Genomic DNA, 18657 nt, shown 5'->3' with positions numbered 1-18657 from the left:
CTGGCTGTAGTGTGTAGACCCTGAGGAATAGAAACCTGCATCCTCAACCAGGGCCAAGCAGCTGGCCTTTTATTCATTACATTTTTTATGTAATTTTTTGCTATTTTTGATTGTCTACAGTCCACACTCTCGGTATTTGTGATTTAATGGTGCATACCATTTGTGATTAGCAGATATTTCCAAGCCCTGCAGTGCTCTAAAATCTTGACTTCATTAGGGAAAGTGCTGGTGTACTATATACATACTTACACACAAGCAGAGACACACATAATGCTTTAGAAGGTGATCTAAGGTGTAGACCAATAGCTAGCATTAAGAGAGTCCACTCCACACCATATATGTACCTATCTTGAGTAGGGAAGTTCAACATTAACGACAACAAAAAAGAGTACGTTTACCAACATATCCAAAGAACTTTCTGAAACTTTCAAATGGTTCCTTTTTTATTTACACTAAATATACAAACGTATGTAGACACCCCTTCAAATTAGTGGATTCTGCTATTTCAGCCATACCCGTTGCTGACAGGTGCAATCGCCATCGACAAACATTGGCAGTAAAATGGCCTTACTGAAGAGCTCAGTGGCTTTCAACGTGGCACCGTCATAGGATGCCACCTTTCCAAACAAGTCAGTTTGTCAAATTTCTGCCTTGCTAGAGCTGCCCCGGTCAAACTGTAAGTGCTGTTATTGTGAAGTGGAAACGTCTAGGAGCAATAACAACTCAGCCGCGAAGTGGTAGGCCACACAAGCTCACAGAATGAGACTGCAGAGTGCTGAAGCACCTAGCGCGTAAAAATCATCTGTCTTCGGTTGTAACACTCACTACTAAGTTCCAAACTTCCAGTGGAAACAAGTTCTCTGGAGTGATGAATCACACTTCACCATCAGGAACGAATCTGGACGAATCTGGGTTTGGCGGATGCCAGGAGAACGCCACCTGCCCAAATGCATAGTGCCAACTGTAAAGTTTGGTGCAGGAGGAATAATGGTCTGGGGCTGTTTTTCATGGTTTGGGCTACGCCCCTTAGTTCCAGTGAAGGGAAATCTCTAGAGCATACGATGACATTCTAGATGATTCTGTGCTTGCAACTTTGTGGCAACAGTTTAGGAAATGCCCTTTCCAGTTTCAGCATGACAATGCCCATGTGCACAAAGTGAGGTCCATACAGAAATGGTTTGTCGAGATCTGTGAGGAAGAACTTGACTGGCCTGCACAGAGCCCTGACCTCAACCCCATTGAACATATTTGGGATGAATTGGAACGCCGACTGCGAGCCAGGCCTAATCGCCCGACATCACTAAGGCTCTTGTGGCTGAATGGAAGCAAGTTCCCGCAGAAATGTTCCACCATGTAGTGGAAAGCCTTGCCAGAAGAATGGAGGCTGTTATAGCAGCAAAGGGGGGACTAACCCCATATTAATGCCCATGATTTTGGAATGAGATGTTGGATGAGCAGGTATCCACATAGTTTTGCTAATGTAGTATATGTATTGAATCTCTAAAGATGCGTCAGAGAGTCTGTAGTGTAGTGGCAGCAGTATAAAAGCTGTTGATTTGGGCTGTTGCATGGACAGGTGCAGTCTGGGGCCTGAGTCTGGTTCTAGGCCCTGCAGGGCAGGTAAGCAGTGTCAGGCAGCGACCGACCGGAGTCTCCTCTCCACGGACTGTACAGATTTGACAGGAACAGGAAGAGATGCAGACGATAAAGCCCTTGCTGTGTTTGAAGCTGTTCAGCTCAGAGCGCACAAAGACACAGTCACACAGGGCTAAAACCATCACCCCCCTGTGCCTCGCACGCAAAGGCATACCCCCTCTCCTCAGTCAGACCAGACCAGGCCAGGCTAGAAGGAAACATGAAGGCGGCAAGGCAAAGCTTGCAGTGGTTTGGTTTGGAGGGTCAGTGGTTCCATCTTTGCCATTCTCTCTCTCTCCGTTTGTTTATAGTCTATGTCTCTGACAGGAGAGAGAGCTGATCAGAGGTCTCCTCACCTCATACAGTCCTATTTGGGTTTTAGAGACAAGGTTTCACTGGAGGAAAGGAGTCAGTTCAGTCAGTTCAATGTCTCTGCTTTACAAGAGCCAGTTGATTAATTAGTTCCCTTTGGCTTATCGTTTTGAGTGACAGTTGCCGTGGGCAGGGTTATGGAGTTCAGGTATTGAGCATGAGCTCTCCTTGTCCGGAGCCCCACTCTCCGAACCCTGTCTCTCCGCTGGAGTGGGTTGGGTTGTCTAAGGAGAGGCCCCGCCTCTTCCCAAACACTTGCTCCTGCAGCTCGATGATGTCAATGCGAATGTCGGCCATCATGACCAGGAGGAAGTCAAAGGAGCCGGGAGGTCCCTGGCGAAAGATACGGAGGCTTTAATATCTCTGTCCACACATCAGTCAATTAGATTTCAACCTGTAAGGTATGTTGCATGCTTTAGGGTGGATTTATTGTATGCTTGGAATCTGATACTACATAGAATATGTGACGACCCTCCCACTGTCTGCCGTATTCTCTCTTTGTTCTTGTTTCCTTATTAGGATGCCGGTGTGCGGAGTTGGGAGGGTCGTCAGCTACATGGGAAACACCTGGGCCCAGTGTGTCCCAGGATAAATACACCACTTCCCCATTCATGGAAGAGACTCTCTCCATGCAGACACCTTTACAGATTTTGTTGTGTATCTTGGTGGTTTTTGGTTGTTTGCTTTAGCACCTTTCAACACCCTGCATTATCACATTCATGCATGCAAAACACTCACTTACATTACTGATTACTGATTACACACACCATTGTATATTGTACTTAGTTAATAAATATATTTTGTTATTCCTTATCTCCACGTTGTCTCCCTTTTGTTACGGGCTTTGAGCTGGTTCGTGACAAATAGATCAACAAGTTGACAATGATGATAATGCATTTAAAAATACTTCAAAGCCTAGCTGGCAAATATAGAAAGCAGACTCACTGGTAGACCTCTGGGACCAGGAGTTCCCCTGTCACCCTAAAGAGAAAAAAACATCCAGAAACGTCCAGTTACATACTTCCAACGTTCACACAGACTTCTATAAGAGTCCACATCGGCAGCTCAGAGCTCTCAGAGTGGGGTGAAAAGTGTTGCTGTTAGTGTTCCAGTTAACAGCTTTGAAAAGTTTACAGGATAGTTTAAACACATACAGTACACACACACGCATGTACTAAACACTCACAGACACATGGATAGACTGTTATACTGACCTTCAGTCCATCTCTGCCTGGTGCGCCAGGAGGTCCCTGTTGGAAAAAGGAGAGACAGAAATATGGTTTTAAATGTTTTTAGCGGGAGCTACAGCTCCTCTCATGCAACATTTATTGTAATGATGTATCTCTGCAGCTATGGATGTGTTGAGGTCTGCTTGGACTAATAGACCCAACAGCATGTTATCGGGGAAGCAATAATAAGATTACCACAGCTCCTCTGCGACCCCTCTTGATGTACTCCAGGTCAGGCTCGGGGCCCATAGGGCCCATGTCTCCCCGTGGCCCCTGGGGGCCGGTCAGGCCTCTCTCTCCAGGCTCTCCCTTCTCCCCCGGCACTCCTGAGTGGCCTGAGATCCAAGAATAAAGGGATGTAAGAAGAACCAAGGAGATAACCTGCAGAATGTCAGCCAACAAACAGCTGACATAGGCAGTAAACAGAGAGATACAGAGAGAGAGAGAAAGATTGAGTTAGAAAGATTCAGAGAAAGAGCAGACAACTCTTACCTGGGACCCCACGGGATCCTGGAGAGCCAGGAGGACTAGGGAGGGCGGTGGTGTCAGGACCTTTCCCCAACCTCCCAGCAGACGGCTTATCACTGCCGTTAGCCAGGCCAGGAGACAACACCTATACACACACAGGTACACACACAGGTAGTATAGTACAACAACATGTCTCACTGTAGTCGGAATTTGGTCAGACTTCCATTGTGAGACATCAAGTCTGGCGAGGCTAGTTTACAGTTAGTGTATCTCTGGTTAGTGTATCTCTGTGTTTGTATGGAACACCAGTGTAAGTAAGATGTGCAGTAGTTAGTGTTGTGATGTAGATGTACCTGGTTAGGTGACTGAGTGCTGCCCAGCCTCAGTTTGAGCTGCAGCAGGCTGTTCCTCATGTTTACAAAGTCCTGACAGGTGAGGGAGCAGGAGCCAGCACTCATCAGGGTGTCAGACTTCCCTGACGAGCTCACTGATAGAAAGACACAGAGACAAAGAGACTCTCAGAGAGACAGGCTTGTCACAGAGTAAGTAACACAACAGAATAAGTAACACAAAAACAAAGTCTAGTAGTCTATGTTCACCCTCTCAAACACATATACAGTACTGTACCCTCAGGCTGAAGACACACAGGAAGGTACTAGTGAGCTAAGCCCAGAGGTAGTGTAGCTGCGGTAGCCAGCCTCATGTAGACAGTAGGAGTAAAGTATAGTAGTATACTCAACACCCACGGTTGTGACTGGGTATACAGGAGTGCTTGTCCGGTGCCAGGATGTAACCCCTGCGACAGCGACACAGGAAGCTGCCCACGGTGTTCTCGCAGTCGTGATCACAGACACTGCCGTCGGACTCCACACACTCATCGATGTCTGTGGTGTGGGAGACACAACACCAGCTGTTACTTTACACCTGATTAAGGCTGCATTTAGGCTGCTCTAATCAGAGAGATGGAGAAAGAGCGGTTGCTCTGATGCAGGATGTTAAATTAAGATTTATACAAAAGAAAACAGTGCTGATTGGCTGATAAACAGGCTGATAAAAAGCTGATTGGCAGATAAACAGGTAGTGGACTTACCTAAACAGTAGGTCTGGTGTTTGCGATGCCTCTCTCGATCAAAGCGGTATCCGGGGTAACAGGTGCAGACAACCCGTCCAAAGTTGTCGGTGCACTGCTGTTCACAGGGGGAGCCAGAACACACATCCACATCTGGAGCAGAGAGAGGGGAGGGATTGGTTCCTCAATAGGGACATGCACAGATAGGATCTTACATGCAAAGCTAACAGCTCAATAATAACCCTGGATGTCCAATAATATTCCTCTAGGGTATTCCTGTGTAATGTTGCCCTCTATTGGTCATGGTGTGTCATTGTAGAGTATTGACAATTTATGGAATGAGATTCTATTTTACTTTTGAAACAATTTGCAGTTCAGTAATGGGTTAATTTGGCGTTGTAATGTGCATTCTGTCTGTGTACAGGTGCCCAGGTGTAATTACAGGCACTGAGTAAAGTATCTGACTTAGGGTGAGTAGAACTGCTGTATTTTTTAAACCTACTTTCAGGTATGCACTGGCCCATCACCAACCTGAAGCCCTCACAGCATTTCCTCCTGTGGATAAACACACAGACAGACAGTAGCATGAGCCAATAATTCATTTCCCAGCTGCTGTATCCTTCCCTTCACATACTGAACGGATCTACACAGCCACTAAATGGGAGTCGTAGTCCCAAAGGCGGGAAGGCAGGCAGTCTGCTTTTCTCTCTGCTTATCAGTCTGCTAATTGTGGACAGATTTTGACAAGAGTAAACCCTCTCGCTTCGCCTCTTCCTCTCTGGTAACACCCAGCCTGTCAATTGTCTTTAGGACCAAAGCTCCTCATTAGCACCAGATCCCTTACCTCCCTCCCCACATCCCAGCAGCACTAGCCTAGATGGTCAAGAGACAGCTGAACAAAGAGCATCATCCTCACACACAGCAAACCAAAACACCACATGTTACAGGCATTAGGGATGGACCTGCGGAATAAGAAACGATGGAAAGGGATATTGGAACACTCATAGAATCACAGAACCCAAATAACACAGACCCTAGACGAGTAGGGGGGAACACACAACTCCTGCCCCGAAAACTGCACGCTCTTTGATGGAGGGAATTTAGCATGGTACCTCACTGAAGGTCCCTCAAGACGACAACTTGCTTTTATTCTTCTCCAACCTCCATGCAACATAACCCTAAATCACTCCTCTAAGAACCTCCCCCACTCCCTCTTCTGAATGAACTTACAAAACTATGGGCCTGGCCAGGGCCTGATTAAAGCCACATGACGGACTGGAGCTTTAATCTGTGGCTCATAGCTGTGTTGTGTTGTGATGGAGAGAGCTGGGGATGGGATGGGACAGTACTGGGGGGCTGCTAGGGGGCTCTGGCCAGGGGCCCGAAGGACATATCTCTCCAGGCCTGCCACCTCCTGTCCCTCCAGTCAGTGTGCCCAGAGAGGAGAGGGCCAGGCTGGGCTAATGAACAGCAGATGTGGGCCCTGTCTGTCTGTCTGTCTGTCTGTCTGGGCTGAAGATGTACAGCCAGCAAGGGGAGGCTATGGCTGGCAGCCTCTGGTCTCTCTGAGTGTCGACTCATAACATCAACACACAACCTCTGCTCTCAATGTTCACTGCTAAACTGCTCAACAAACATCAACAGACAGCCTGTCAGTCACACAGAGACCTGACCCCACACTGCCCCTGATCTGATCTGGGACCTGCAACAACAAAAAAAGCCTTTTGTGAGCTAACTTTACCTTCTAGCTCTCTTTGCTGATAGCTACTTTATTGAGGAAATATGTAGTTACTATGACTGAGATTTGGTTGTCCCACCTAGCTATCTTAAGATGAATGCACAAACTGGATTAAAGCATCTGCTAAATGACTAAAATGTCAAATGAAATGCTAGAGGTGTCTCTGATTGATGATACATGCTCTTCAGTGGTCTGTATAAACTGCTCAGGTTATTAGTTATACAGTGTGATGACCTGTCTGTTGATGTTTGGGAATGTAGGGGTCTCTGTTGATTAACACTGTTCTCAGATCTTAAAGGGAAAAGACCAAACCACTAAAGCTACATCACTGTCCTCCACAGTGAGATAACCGCTTCTCATGCTCCCCCGCGTGCATGTGTGCATGTGTGCGTATGTGTGTGCGTGTGTGTGTGTCTGGGGCCCAGAGCAGTCAGTAATTGGGTGCATCTTGTTAATGTCAGGAAACAAGGGCAGGGGTTATTAGTGAGAGTGATGTGTGACACTGACAGGACTGTTAAACACAGCCTTGAGGAGGAGAGCTCCCAGGCCAGGCTCTTCCTTCAGTTCTCTGCTCTCTTCACAATACAGACAAACATCAAGGTCAGGTGACTAACAAGGTTAGGAGAGTACACTCTTAAAAAAAGGTGATATCTAGAACCTTACAGAGTTTTCGGCTGTCCCCATAGGAGAACCTTTTGAAGAACCCTTTTTGGTTCCAGGTAGAACTCTTTTAGGTTCCATGTTGAACCCTTTCTACAGAAGGTTCTACCTGTAACCTAAAAGGGTTATCATATGGGTACTGCTGAAGAACCGAGTGTATCTTTCTCTACACCCAGGTTATCAACACTGATGGTCGGATTCTATGGTATTTTTGCCCACTCGATTCTTCTGTGTTTCTACATTCTGCATCAACATGTCTTGTGCAAGCATATTGTCTGATTAAGTTTCTTCAGAAGATGAGTGGAGTCCCTGTGTCACCCTGAGGGTATTCCTGCTGTTAGACACTGCTTCTCTTGATGCTCCACACTCTAACATAGTGCCTACAGACCCACCAGGTCTGTCTGACCATGCAAGTCACCCAGCTACGAGTCCATCTTAGGAGAACCATGCCTGGGTATCCCTGTCCCTGTGCTCCCCCTGGTCCTCCTTTGTGCTGGTGGTGACCCAGTGACTACCTGCAGAGAGAGGGACGTACCGAGGGCCTACACAGGCTCTAAACTACAATGCTGCTGCCAAAAACAGCACAGAGACGCTGGAGAAATAGTAAGACAGGATCCAGAGTACAGGCTAGAGCAGGATCACTTTACACTCCAGATTATGTACTTTAGCAAGGGTCTCCCTCCAGGGAGGAGAGCTCAATGTTATTGTTTTCCATCCAGGCTGGCGTGATTTATTTGTGCGTTCGTGGCAGGAATGCGCTACAAAGACTGGATATTCATTATAGACCCCCCCAACCGTCTGCAGCCTGGACAGGCAGCACTGAGGTTACACAGAGACAGCAGAGCAGAGACCAATCTGGAAGGATGCTTTCCATAAACCAGACTGAAGTCACTATGTATTAACAGTTCCACTCACTCAGTACAGGATTGCTCCCTGGACATCAGATAGCGTTTCTGTTTCTAGATATGGGGGAGATAGCGAAGAGAGACAACAGTATCATTAGGCGTCTTGTGACGCAACATTATGTGTCATATTTACTCTGTCAACTCCCAGACTCGTCAGAGAGAGAGGGGAGATGACTTAAGGGGGTTGTTATGGCGATGGAGGAGGAAACGTAGCGAGGAGGAAATGAGACAGGGAGATGTTGACACGTCGAGGAGAGGAGGAGGATGGAGGGAGAGAGAGAGAGAAGGAGAGAAAGAAAGAGAGATGTAGCTTTTGTGTCATTTGTGCTTGATGGTCCTTCATGTGGTGCTCTGTGAGTCAGAAACACAGGATGTGGACCTCGGTGGAGGTCACGGACCCCTCGACACTTCAGGACAGGAGACACAGTGTCTGTGTGTGTTTCTGCTCTTACATATCTGTCATGTTGATGTCTTTGTGTGGGTGTGTGTGTGCTGTGTGCTTTGCAGTTTTTGAATGAATGTTATCCTGTTTATAAGTCTGCCTCTCTATGTATGGATGATTGTCTCAAATCAAATCAAATTGTATTAGTCACATGCGCCGAATACAACAGGTGTAGACCTTACAGTGAAATGCTTACTTACGAGCCCCTAACCAACAATGCAGTTAAAAAAATGAATACAAAAATACGAATAAGAATAAGAAATAAAAAGTAACAAGTAATTAAAGAGCAGCAGTAAAGTAACCATAGCGAGACTATATACAGGGGGCCCGGTACCGTTACAGAGTCAATGTGCGGGAGCACCGGTTAGTCGAGGTAATTGAGGTAATATTTACATGTAGGTAGAGTTATTAAAGTGACTATGCATAGATGATAACAACAAAGATTATCAGCGTTGTAAAACGGGGGGGCGGCAATGCAAATAGTCTGGGTAGCCATTTGATTAGATGTTCAGGAGTCTTATGGCTTGGGGGTAGAAGCTGTTTAGAAGCCTCTTGGACCTAGACTTGGCACTCCGATACCGCTTGCCGTGCGGTAGCAGAGAGAACAGTCTATGACTAGGGTGGCTGGAGTCTTTGACAATTTTTGGTATAGTAGGTCCTGGATGGCAGGATGCTTGGCCCCAGTGATGTACTGGGCCGTTCGCACTACCCTCTGTAGTGCCTTGCGGTCGGAGGCCGAGCAGTTGCCATACCAGGCAGTGATGCAACCAGTCAGGACGCTCTCGATGGTGCAGCTGTAGAACCTTTAGAAGATCTGAGGACCCATGCCAAATCTTTTCAGTCTCCTGAGGTGGAATAGGTTTTGTTGTGCACTCTTCATCTGTCTCTGTCTTTCTGTTTAAGTAAAAGCGTCAGTCCTGTGTGTATAATCGATTAGGGTGTTCGTTTTAAGAGGGTCTGTTGTTTTCTCTGTGTTTCCTCATACAGCAGGGTGTTAGGCTGTTATGTAAAAGTGTGTGTGGGTATGTAAGGGTGTTAGTGTATAAGTGTCTTGTTCTTGTGCCGTGTGAGTATACACGTGAAGGTGTTAGTGTGCTGAGATGTGAGCACGTCCTCTCTCTGTTTATTTATCCTGTCAGCACACTTCCAGCCTGCGGTCTCTCTGGGGACACATCAGAGTGGGGCAGGCTGTTAGTCAGACAGTGGATGCTTTCACTGAGAGCACAGGAGGTCTGCACCACTTCCACAAGCACAGCCACGTTACAGTTCCCAAACAGCACCAACACTCCTCTGTCACCTCAAACCCACCTCCTACCGCTTCTGTCTTCACAGAGCCTCACTCCATCACCAATGCCTGTTCTAAAATACCAACAACCTATCTCTATTCCCACGGCTGACCTGGTGAAACATCAACCATAATGGCTGGAAACATGCTAGGAAGGACAATGTGAAAATAATATATCAGAGCCAGCCCAGCACAGTATGGTTAGGGTCTGCACGGTAGTGTGAAAAGGGTATAACACCACTCATAAAGCCATAGCCAGTTAATGTTGGGCCAGAGAGTGACACAAATCCTCCCCTCTCTCGCCCCCTATTCCTCTCTGTTACTCTCCATCTCTTTTATGACCCCTCTCATTACAGGCCCTAAAGCTCCCAGGTCTATTCCCAGTGCCAGTGCCTACCCTCGGTTTCCCCCCAGGCAATATGAAGGTCCGCTGGCCTATGTGACCCTGGGGTCAACCCAGGGCCATGTGTCACCCCAGGAATGTGCCATCTCTGACCCTTCTGAGCTTCACAACCTCTCAACGACAGACAGACAGACATGTGACCTGGCCTGGAGCCTTACCTGATGACAGAGAGGGAGGGAGGGAGGGAGGGAGGGAGGGAGGGAGGGAGGGAGGGGGTGTGGAGAGAGAGAGAGAGGGAAAGGGAGGGAAAGGAAGAGACAGGGGTAAAGGGAGATAGAGGGAGAGTGACAGCAAGAGAAAGAATGGACCCTATGAGGACAACAAAGGGCCTAAGAGAGAGATGAGGTCCAGATTACAGGTAATGTAGTGAGAGCAGCCAGTAACTGAGAAGGGAGTCTAAAGCCAAACTAATGATGGATCTGTCTTAATGACGTGTCTGTGAGTGCTCTACTGCCAGGAAAGGAAACCAAATCACACCAAGTCCTTAACCAGGGCTGAAGGGAATGGACTGATAAGACATGAAAGTCTTCCAGAACCTTCCAGGACTCAGAGGGAGATGACCTGGAGGTGGGAGAGTTGAAATGGCCCCACTGCATGGAGAGATTATGTTTGTTGTGTCTGACTGTAACTCCTCATCTTTACCACTGCAAACTTCCTTTATTTCATCTCTCCCTTTTCATTCCTGCATCCCCCCTTTATAATTCTGTGATATAAAAACATTTACTGTCTACACAGTACACAGCTGCTTCTCTGTGCTGTACTTCAAACAACATGCTGACGATGCCATTACAGAACTTTAATCACCTACTGGGTGATTTGTATTGCTGACATATTAGTGTTGACATCATAGCCGTGCAGAAATGTGCTTACCCCTGCTCTGTGGAACAGTAATGAATAACAGGCATTGTGTTTGTACAGAGCGCTGTTCAGGTGAATGTTAATTAGAAAAACATGTACAATGATTACTTGATATTTACTGGGGTCCAACAATAATACCGATATACGCAAATGATTAGACTTATTAGACCTTACCATTAAAGACAGGAAGTGAACCTCAGGCCTTGTAAAAAAAAGTGTTTTGTGAGAAACAGAGAAATGGATCATATTTCCCCAGTAATGAAACAGTATTACGGCAGTACTCAGAACAGTGTTGCATTGCTAAGAGAGACACTTATGTCAACTTCAAGTGTGAGACAAATTAAACAGTTTCATTTCCCCACAGCTTGATTGCCATTCAAAACACACTGAGGAAGATATGCCAAATATAAAAAAGTATACTAGTTAGAATAGGACACCCCATGGAATTCCTAGATGTAATGTAAACAATGTGTGATAGATCCCAGTTTCACTATGTGTTTAGGGTGAATGAGCTGTCCTGATGTACTCTTGTCAAGAGAAGACATGTCTCTGTGAACCTTTTATAACCTATGCTTGTACCATTGGGTGGAAGTGGTGAGATATTTCTCTCCTCATTTCGAGGCTAACGCGCTGGCTGCTGTGGTGTAGTGAGTCTGATGAGGCCTTGGCTGAAGATAGTAACCCTGTCAGAACCTTAGTGGAGCACAGTGTGGGGTTCAGACCTGACTGGACACACACACACACACACACACACACACACACACACACACACACACACACACACACACACACACACACACACACACACACACACACACACACACACACACACACACACACACACACACACACACACACACACACACACACACAGAGGCATCTGGTCCTCGTTACTGCTTCGGAGCCTGTTGCTCCGGACCTAAATCACATCGTCTCTGCCCATTCTTCACTATGTGTTTCCTGACCCTGACATGACTCGTTTTAGCACCTAATCTCTGTTTATTGTTGATCAATTTAGTGTCAGTGATTGACTATGATTGACTGACAGACAGGACTTACCAGGGTAGGTATGATGTATGTGTTATATAGTCACTTGTTTTATGGCTTGTAGGGGGGAGACCTCTCAGTGCCCTGGACAGCGAATCACAAGGGGGCTTAGTAGAGTTCAGCTCTGCACCCCAGCCACACACACACACACACACACACACACACACACACACACACACACACACACACACACACACACACACACACACACACACACACACACACACACACACACACACACACACACACACACACACACACACACACTTTGAGGACATTGCAGGCCTGCTTCCTCCCACCTGCTTTCATGATAAAACCAGAGCACAAAAGAGAGACGGGACTGTGAGAGCTTGGTTCAGTATGTTCTGATCCCCCCCTCTACTTTTTCCCCCCTCGCTCCTGTGCTGCATCCCTCTTTATTCTTCCACGGTGAGCTCAGGGGCCGTGGGATAGGATGGTTTCCAGACCTTACAGCAGGAAGCCACGTGTACTACAACGATGTTGAGAGAGAGAGAGGGAGAGAGAGAGATGGTACTGTTCTGGTGTTGAATCCCTCATTACACTTCAACAGCTTTAGCTCCAACACTACTGGCTTTGACTCTACCGGGGTTCCACCACATCAACTGGACTACGGGGCACCAATTGCAGCAGAATACAGAGGTTCATAAAAGCCAGAGGTCTGGCCTATAGAGCTTCCCTCCCTCCTGTGATTTCCCCTTCCTGGTCCTTTTTATAGACCTTGACGTGGTTTTCCAGGCAAGCCCCCTGCCGAGGTGAACACACGGCATTGCCAGAATCCAGGTTTATTTCATTTGGATAAAAACTAATCTTAACGTTTTCCCCACCTTCTCCCCTCCTTCACTCTCTTCCTTCTCTCCTCCTGTTCCCCCTGCCATGCGTGTCACAGACTTGTTTACAGCCGGCCCCACCGCGGCCTGACGACATGTAGGGGGAGCAGAGCGGTGAGGGAGGGAGTACGGAGCCCACAGAGAGAACACTACAGAGGTGAGAGCCAAGTCTAATGCAGTAAATCCACAAGGAAACAAATAAAGAGAGCGAGATGAGAGGGAGTGTAACACTCAGGAGGTAGTAGCTACGTAGTACATACGCTCTGGGCCTGCATGCGCTCCAGGCATCGCCTGCACTATCAGCTGCCAGAAACTAGGACACATGCATACACGCAAACTCAACTGACACACACATTATCACTCACTACGTACTCTTTAACACCAGGGAGGACACACACATTATCACTCACTATGTACTCTTTAACACCAGGGAGGACACACACATTATCACTCAGAGAAAGAGGAAAGGAGAGGAGACGAGGGGAATGCAGCCAGTGTGAGTAGCCTGGCTGGAGGTCCCAGCCAGACTCTGCATCTCCCTGCTCAGTTATCTCAGGGTTTAATGGCTGAAACTCTACACATCTCTCTGAGGGACAATGACACCCGAAACCCTCTCCCTGGCATCATTATCAGCCCCCATCGCCCCCCATCCCTGAGGAGGGAGTCCTGTGTGAGGAGGCCTGGGCCCGTAACACATACACTAGCCCTGGGTTTCTCAACCTTCATTCCCTGAGATGCTTGTGACCAGTCATTAGATGGTTGGCTGACATCCGAATTAAAGTCAAGTTCTAAGGGGTTATCCAAGGTACTACTACTCCTTGGTACAGCCCCTGGTACAAAAACAGTTTGGGAAACTCTGGGCTACACTGGGGCCTGTCAAGGTTTCAGCCTTCCAAACGAAGGCAGAGTCACAGTTAAAAGAGAAAAGCTGTGTCGTGTGGACGGGCAGATTGTGACCAGGCATGGAGCGGAATCTGTCTTCCTAATGAACACAGACCACTTGAAAGCCAAGTGGTTGACACACAGGGGAAAGGGGATGCTCAGACATAGCATTTCTGATGGAACCCCGGTCACAGAGGCATATGAATGGGTACAGAGTCAACCCTGTATAATGAGTTAAGACAGCTGGGTTTAACTGGGGTTTGCAGAGGAAATCTAGTGGTCGGGCAGGAATGAACTGAATATTATGTAAATTCTTGTGATTTCTTTGAGAAGTTTGATGAGTGTGTGGCAGGCAGGCCCAGTGAGACACTGAGTTCACAACAGTTTACTTCAGAGTTTCCCCACTCAGGCCCAGACATGACAAGATGGATGGTACATTTAGAAAAAAATGTCATGTTCATAAGTGAGTCAAGAGAGAAATTATCATATCATGGACCCCAGCAAGAACATTTCACTGATGCCAATGCAGCCCAAAGCCGTTTTGACTAAGCCGGTAGATATGTCTGGAAGCAAACTAGACAAACATGAACAGTAACCACGTTATCATCCACAGTTTTTATGCGAGTAAAGTCATACCGTATAGAAAAAAAATCACAGGAAGTGGAAACCGGAATTTCGGTACAATTCTATAAATGCAGACAGATAATTTGTTCGTTCGACATGTTGGGATCTGTTTGTGTCAGTAAAATGTATTATGCGACAAATGGCAGTGGAAACGCCTTGTGCAAATACTGATATAATAACCATCATGTCGAAGTAAACTTGGAGTCACGTGATGATATGGTGTGTGGTCCTCCCACTACGACTTGGAAAACCATGCAGTTTATTAGGCTACAGATAAAATAAGTTATGATGAACTTCACAGGTTGATGAAAGTGCACTGTGATGAGCTTGATGCTCCTTTCCAATAAATATTGAGTGTCTTATTCTGGTGACATGATGATCTATGCTTGACTGTCGTTTGACAACAACAACAAAAATTCCATCTGGCCACTCTACCATAAAGGCCTGATTGGTGGAGTGCTGCAGAGATGTTTGTCCTTCTGGAAGGTTCTCCCATCTCCACAGAGAAACTCTGGAGCTCTGTCCGAGTCCCCATCAGGTTTTGGTAACCTCCCTGTCCAAGGCCCTTTTCCCCCAATTGCTCAGTTTGGCCGGGCGGCCAGCTCTAGGAAGGAGTCTTGGTGGTTCCAAACTTCCATTTAAGAATGATGGAGGCCACTGTGTTCTTGGGGACCTCCAAACCTGCAGAAATGTTTTGGTACCCTTCCCCAGATCTGTGCATCCTTCGACAATCCTTCGACCTCATGGCTTGGTTTTTTGCTCTGACATGCACTGTCAACTGTGTGTGTGTGTGTGTTGGGGGGGGGGAACCACCGTGGAGGGGAAGAAAAATGTGTCTCAGTGGCTGTGTGGGTTTGCTGCCCGACACCATAACAACCCAGTGTAATTGTGCTAACCTCAACCTCAGAGACATGGGAAAGCCTGCAGACTGCCAGGACACACTGAGCTATATGGTTAACTCACTCTGCTTGCATGGTTAGGCAGACCAGACAGAATCATTTTCATGCATGGCCATCATCTAAAGGATATTTTGCAGCCTGTGGCAGTCCTTACCACGCTTGCCTGGGAGACATGGCAGGAAAAACTAGAAAACTAGCTAAAACTCCATCACCACCACACACATCTCGTCTGGAGCCAAAAATCAAATGAGACAACTTCTATTGCTGTGGTATAACCTTGACAGTACACAGATCATATGCTTCGGACTTAAACCAGATCTGCAGACTGGGGGTTTCTCGTGTGTGTGTGTGCGTGTGCGTGTGCCTGTGTGTGTGTGTGTGTGTGTGTGTGTGTGTGTGTGTGTGTGTGTGTGTGTGTGTGTGTGTGTGTGTGTGTGTGTGTGTGTGTGGAGGATATTGACACAGAGGATATTGGTAGAGTGGTGCGATTCTAAGGACATTCGGTATGGTGGATGGTTGTGAAGATGATGGATGGGACATTTTTCGGAACGAACCACCCTATTTCGTCCCTTCACTATATCGGCATCGAACACATCGCCCTCCCTAGGAGAGGGGGTGACCTTGACAATTTATTCTGGATCTTTGATTTAAAGGCCCTCGCTCCCTTCAGTCTCAACATAAAGTTTGATCTGAAGCCATTCCTGTGATTGTGTTTTTGTTATCCATTGTAAATAAAGTGTTTGTAGGCCTATATGATGTAGCCTAATTGTATCTATGATCGTATGTAATCCATTCATGCTTTTTTATATGTTCTATTGATATTTGAAAATCGACCAATGAAATCATGCCACACCAAGCATTGATTACAGACACCTGTGTGTGTCCTTTGAAACTATATAAATTAGTGACCCGCAGTGTTCGTCATTAAACCCTGATGGAGACAGCTTGGCTGTCGAAACGTTGCTATTAAATTATTGCATCTGAGCTCCTAGAGCAGCGTTCCCCAAACGTGGTCCTCTGGGCCCCAAGGGGTACACGTTTTGGTTTTTGCCGTAACACTCCACAGCTGATTCAAATGATCAAAGCTTGATGATTAGTTGACCCCCTCTTGGGGTCCAAAGGACCACGTTTTGGAAAGCCTGTCCTGGAGTGTGCGGCTCTCCTTTTCTTTTTAAAGGATGGGACACTCTTACCTGAGACAGGTGCCATCCGTGCCCCTTGCTGTAATACAGGGGTACTCCACTGTCACTACCTTGTTTTCCGGACACTCCTCCCTTTACAAAGCCACGAGAAAGGAGACAAGAGAGATAAGTGTATTGGTAACAATGTTGTTACTATAGTAATAGGAGTGGTATTAAAGAGAAAGTCACTCAATTAAATGGCAGTTATTTCATAATTCCCTTTGAAAGCAGCCAGAGTTCCCAAGCATTATGGCTACTGTAGTACATCATGCTACAATACATAATCACAATTCTATGGCAGTTATTTCATAATTCCCTTTGAAAGCAGTTCCCAAGCATTATGGCTACTGTAGTACATCATGCTACAATACATAATCACAATTCTATGGCAGCAACTATTGTATGTGAAGCAGTAAGAATATTTCAAAATGAAAGTTATAAAGAAAATTGATTGTGCCATGCAGTGGCCAGCACATGATTGCATTCTTTGTAAGAAAAACGTTTGTTTAATAACCCTGCAAAGAGGTGCATTTATCATAATGCTTTGGATGATTTGCAAAAACAAAAATGTGCACCCCCTCTGGGTCCCCAGGACCAGGATTAAGAAACACAATAACTCGTTTGAAAATACAGATGTCTATCATTTTCTTGGAAAAATAAACTGAAATAATAATATCATGAAATGGTTTACAACTGGAATGCTGAACTAAGAGGTAATAGCACGGAATTCAATGATCATTTCTGACAAAAATTAGATGCTTCAAAGTTCTTCTGGTCTGTACTTTGCCCACTTCATTCAAACTATTGTGTGTAGGCTATGAACTCCCTCTCCCTGGTCCAGACCTCTCTATGTGCACCTTAATAACCTATGTCACGTTATGGGCCGAATTTACAGATGGCATGCAACTGAGTGATTCCGACAACTACTCCTCTGTATTTGCGTGATCTCATTCAATATTCCAATCACATCACAACCGCCTTTTACTTGCGGACGCACGGATCATTGGGTAGGTAGGCATGATGATTGGAGCAACGTGGTGGTCTTTCTTTGACTGATTGTCGACGTTTTTCACAAGCAAAGCATTGTTTTTATTGTCTTTCACACATCACACATACATATTAAATTCAGCTACTTTTCGGTCTAAATAGCACATTCATCACCATGTCCAACCGGATAGCAAGTTGCCGGACAGTTTTATTAATTCCCTACCAATCCTTCATTTGAATTTACATGCACTTTTCTTAAACTTTGATCAAGTGTATATTTTATTTCTTTTTCTGATAGGAAATAACAGACTGATATCTACAACGTTCCCTCACAAATGCGCGGACTACCAACTTACCCTGAAGTGAGCACTGCAAATCTTGTTTTTATTAAAGAACTGGCACCACAATCCCAAATAAAAACAACGCAGATGGCACCAAATGGTAAGAGTGTTGCAGCGCAAAGCTGACCCATGTCCATGGCGAGCTCCGTGACAGCCTTGTTTATATTTTCTTGATGCCTCGAGAACGAAGACGCTGCACTTCTGCAAAACAGCTATATGTTTTAATTTATCAATGTCGCACATGTACTGATTTAAAGCTAACAGAAATCATAATTATACTCAGAGGTCAAACACGTGAGACGATGTACATTAATTACTGCACTCAAAACTTCCTCGCAGTACTGTAGTGCGCCAGAGTCCTGTCCCAACTGTTGCGCACTGAATCAGACCCCCTCTAGCGATTCTGGACGGGTTTATAGACATGCGCCGTGATGAGCGCGATTCCTCTCACTAATCCCCAGCGGAATTACATTCCTGTATTCCTGTTTTTAAGAAACTGACTTTGACGAAAAGGAAACATTTAAGACACAGCTGAAAATACCTCTGTCGTCCTCCTGACGAGCGAACTCTCAACCAGAATAATTTCTCTAATTCCACATGCGTCTTTCTCTCATCTTCTCCTCCCTACACATTAGTGTATTGATTTAATTTGATTTAGGAAATACATATGTGGGGGAAGAGGTCAATTTTCAATGTAAAGAGCAGAACCAATTTAGAGGAAATCGTTTGACTGATTGTTTCTTATTCTCCTCTCACCCTCTCTTTCATCAAGGACAAGCCGTAG

At 46.1% G+C, this 18657-nt stretch overlaps 1 protein-coding gene across 1 annotated transcript; it reads right to left on the bottom strand.

Moving 5' to 3' along the window:
* Positions 1-430: 430 nt before the first annotated feature.
* On the bottom strand, positions 431-18234 carry LOC139563072 (collagen and calcium-binding EGF domain-containing protein 1-like). Its single transcript, XM_071381346.1, has 11 exons — positions 17889-18234; positions 16558-16638; positions 5276-5328; positions 4795-4926; positions 4451-4588; positions 4058-4191; positions 3729-3849; positions 3432-3571; positions 3222-3257; positions 2953-2988; positions 431-2340 (listed from the first exon to the last, which is right to left on the bottom strand). The coding sequence occupies exons 1-11, from the start codon at positions 18008-18010 to the stop codon at positions 2152-2154; spliced, it is 1182 nt and encodes a 393-aa protein (XP_071237447.1). The 5' UTR covers positions 18011-18234; the 3' UTR covers positions 431-2151.
* Positions 18235-18657: the final 423 nt, after the last annotated feature.

Source organism: Salvelinus alpinus, chromosome 33, assembly GCF_045679555.1.
Source record: "Salvelinus alpinus chromosome 33, SLU_Salpinus.1, whole genome shotgun sequence".
In the NCBI taxonomy this organism is placed as follows: domain Eukaryota; kingdom Metazoa; phylum Chordata; class Actinopteri; order Salmoniformes; family Salmonidae; genus Salvelinus; species Salvelinus alpinus.
Note: the sequence above shows the minus strand (reverse complement) of the source record. Positions and strands in the feature narration are given on the sequence as shown.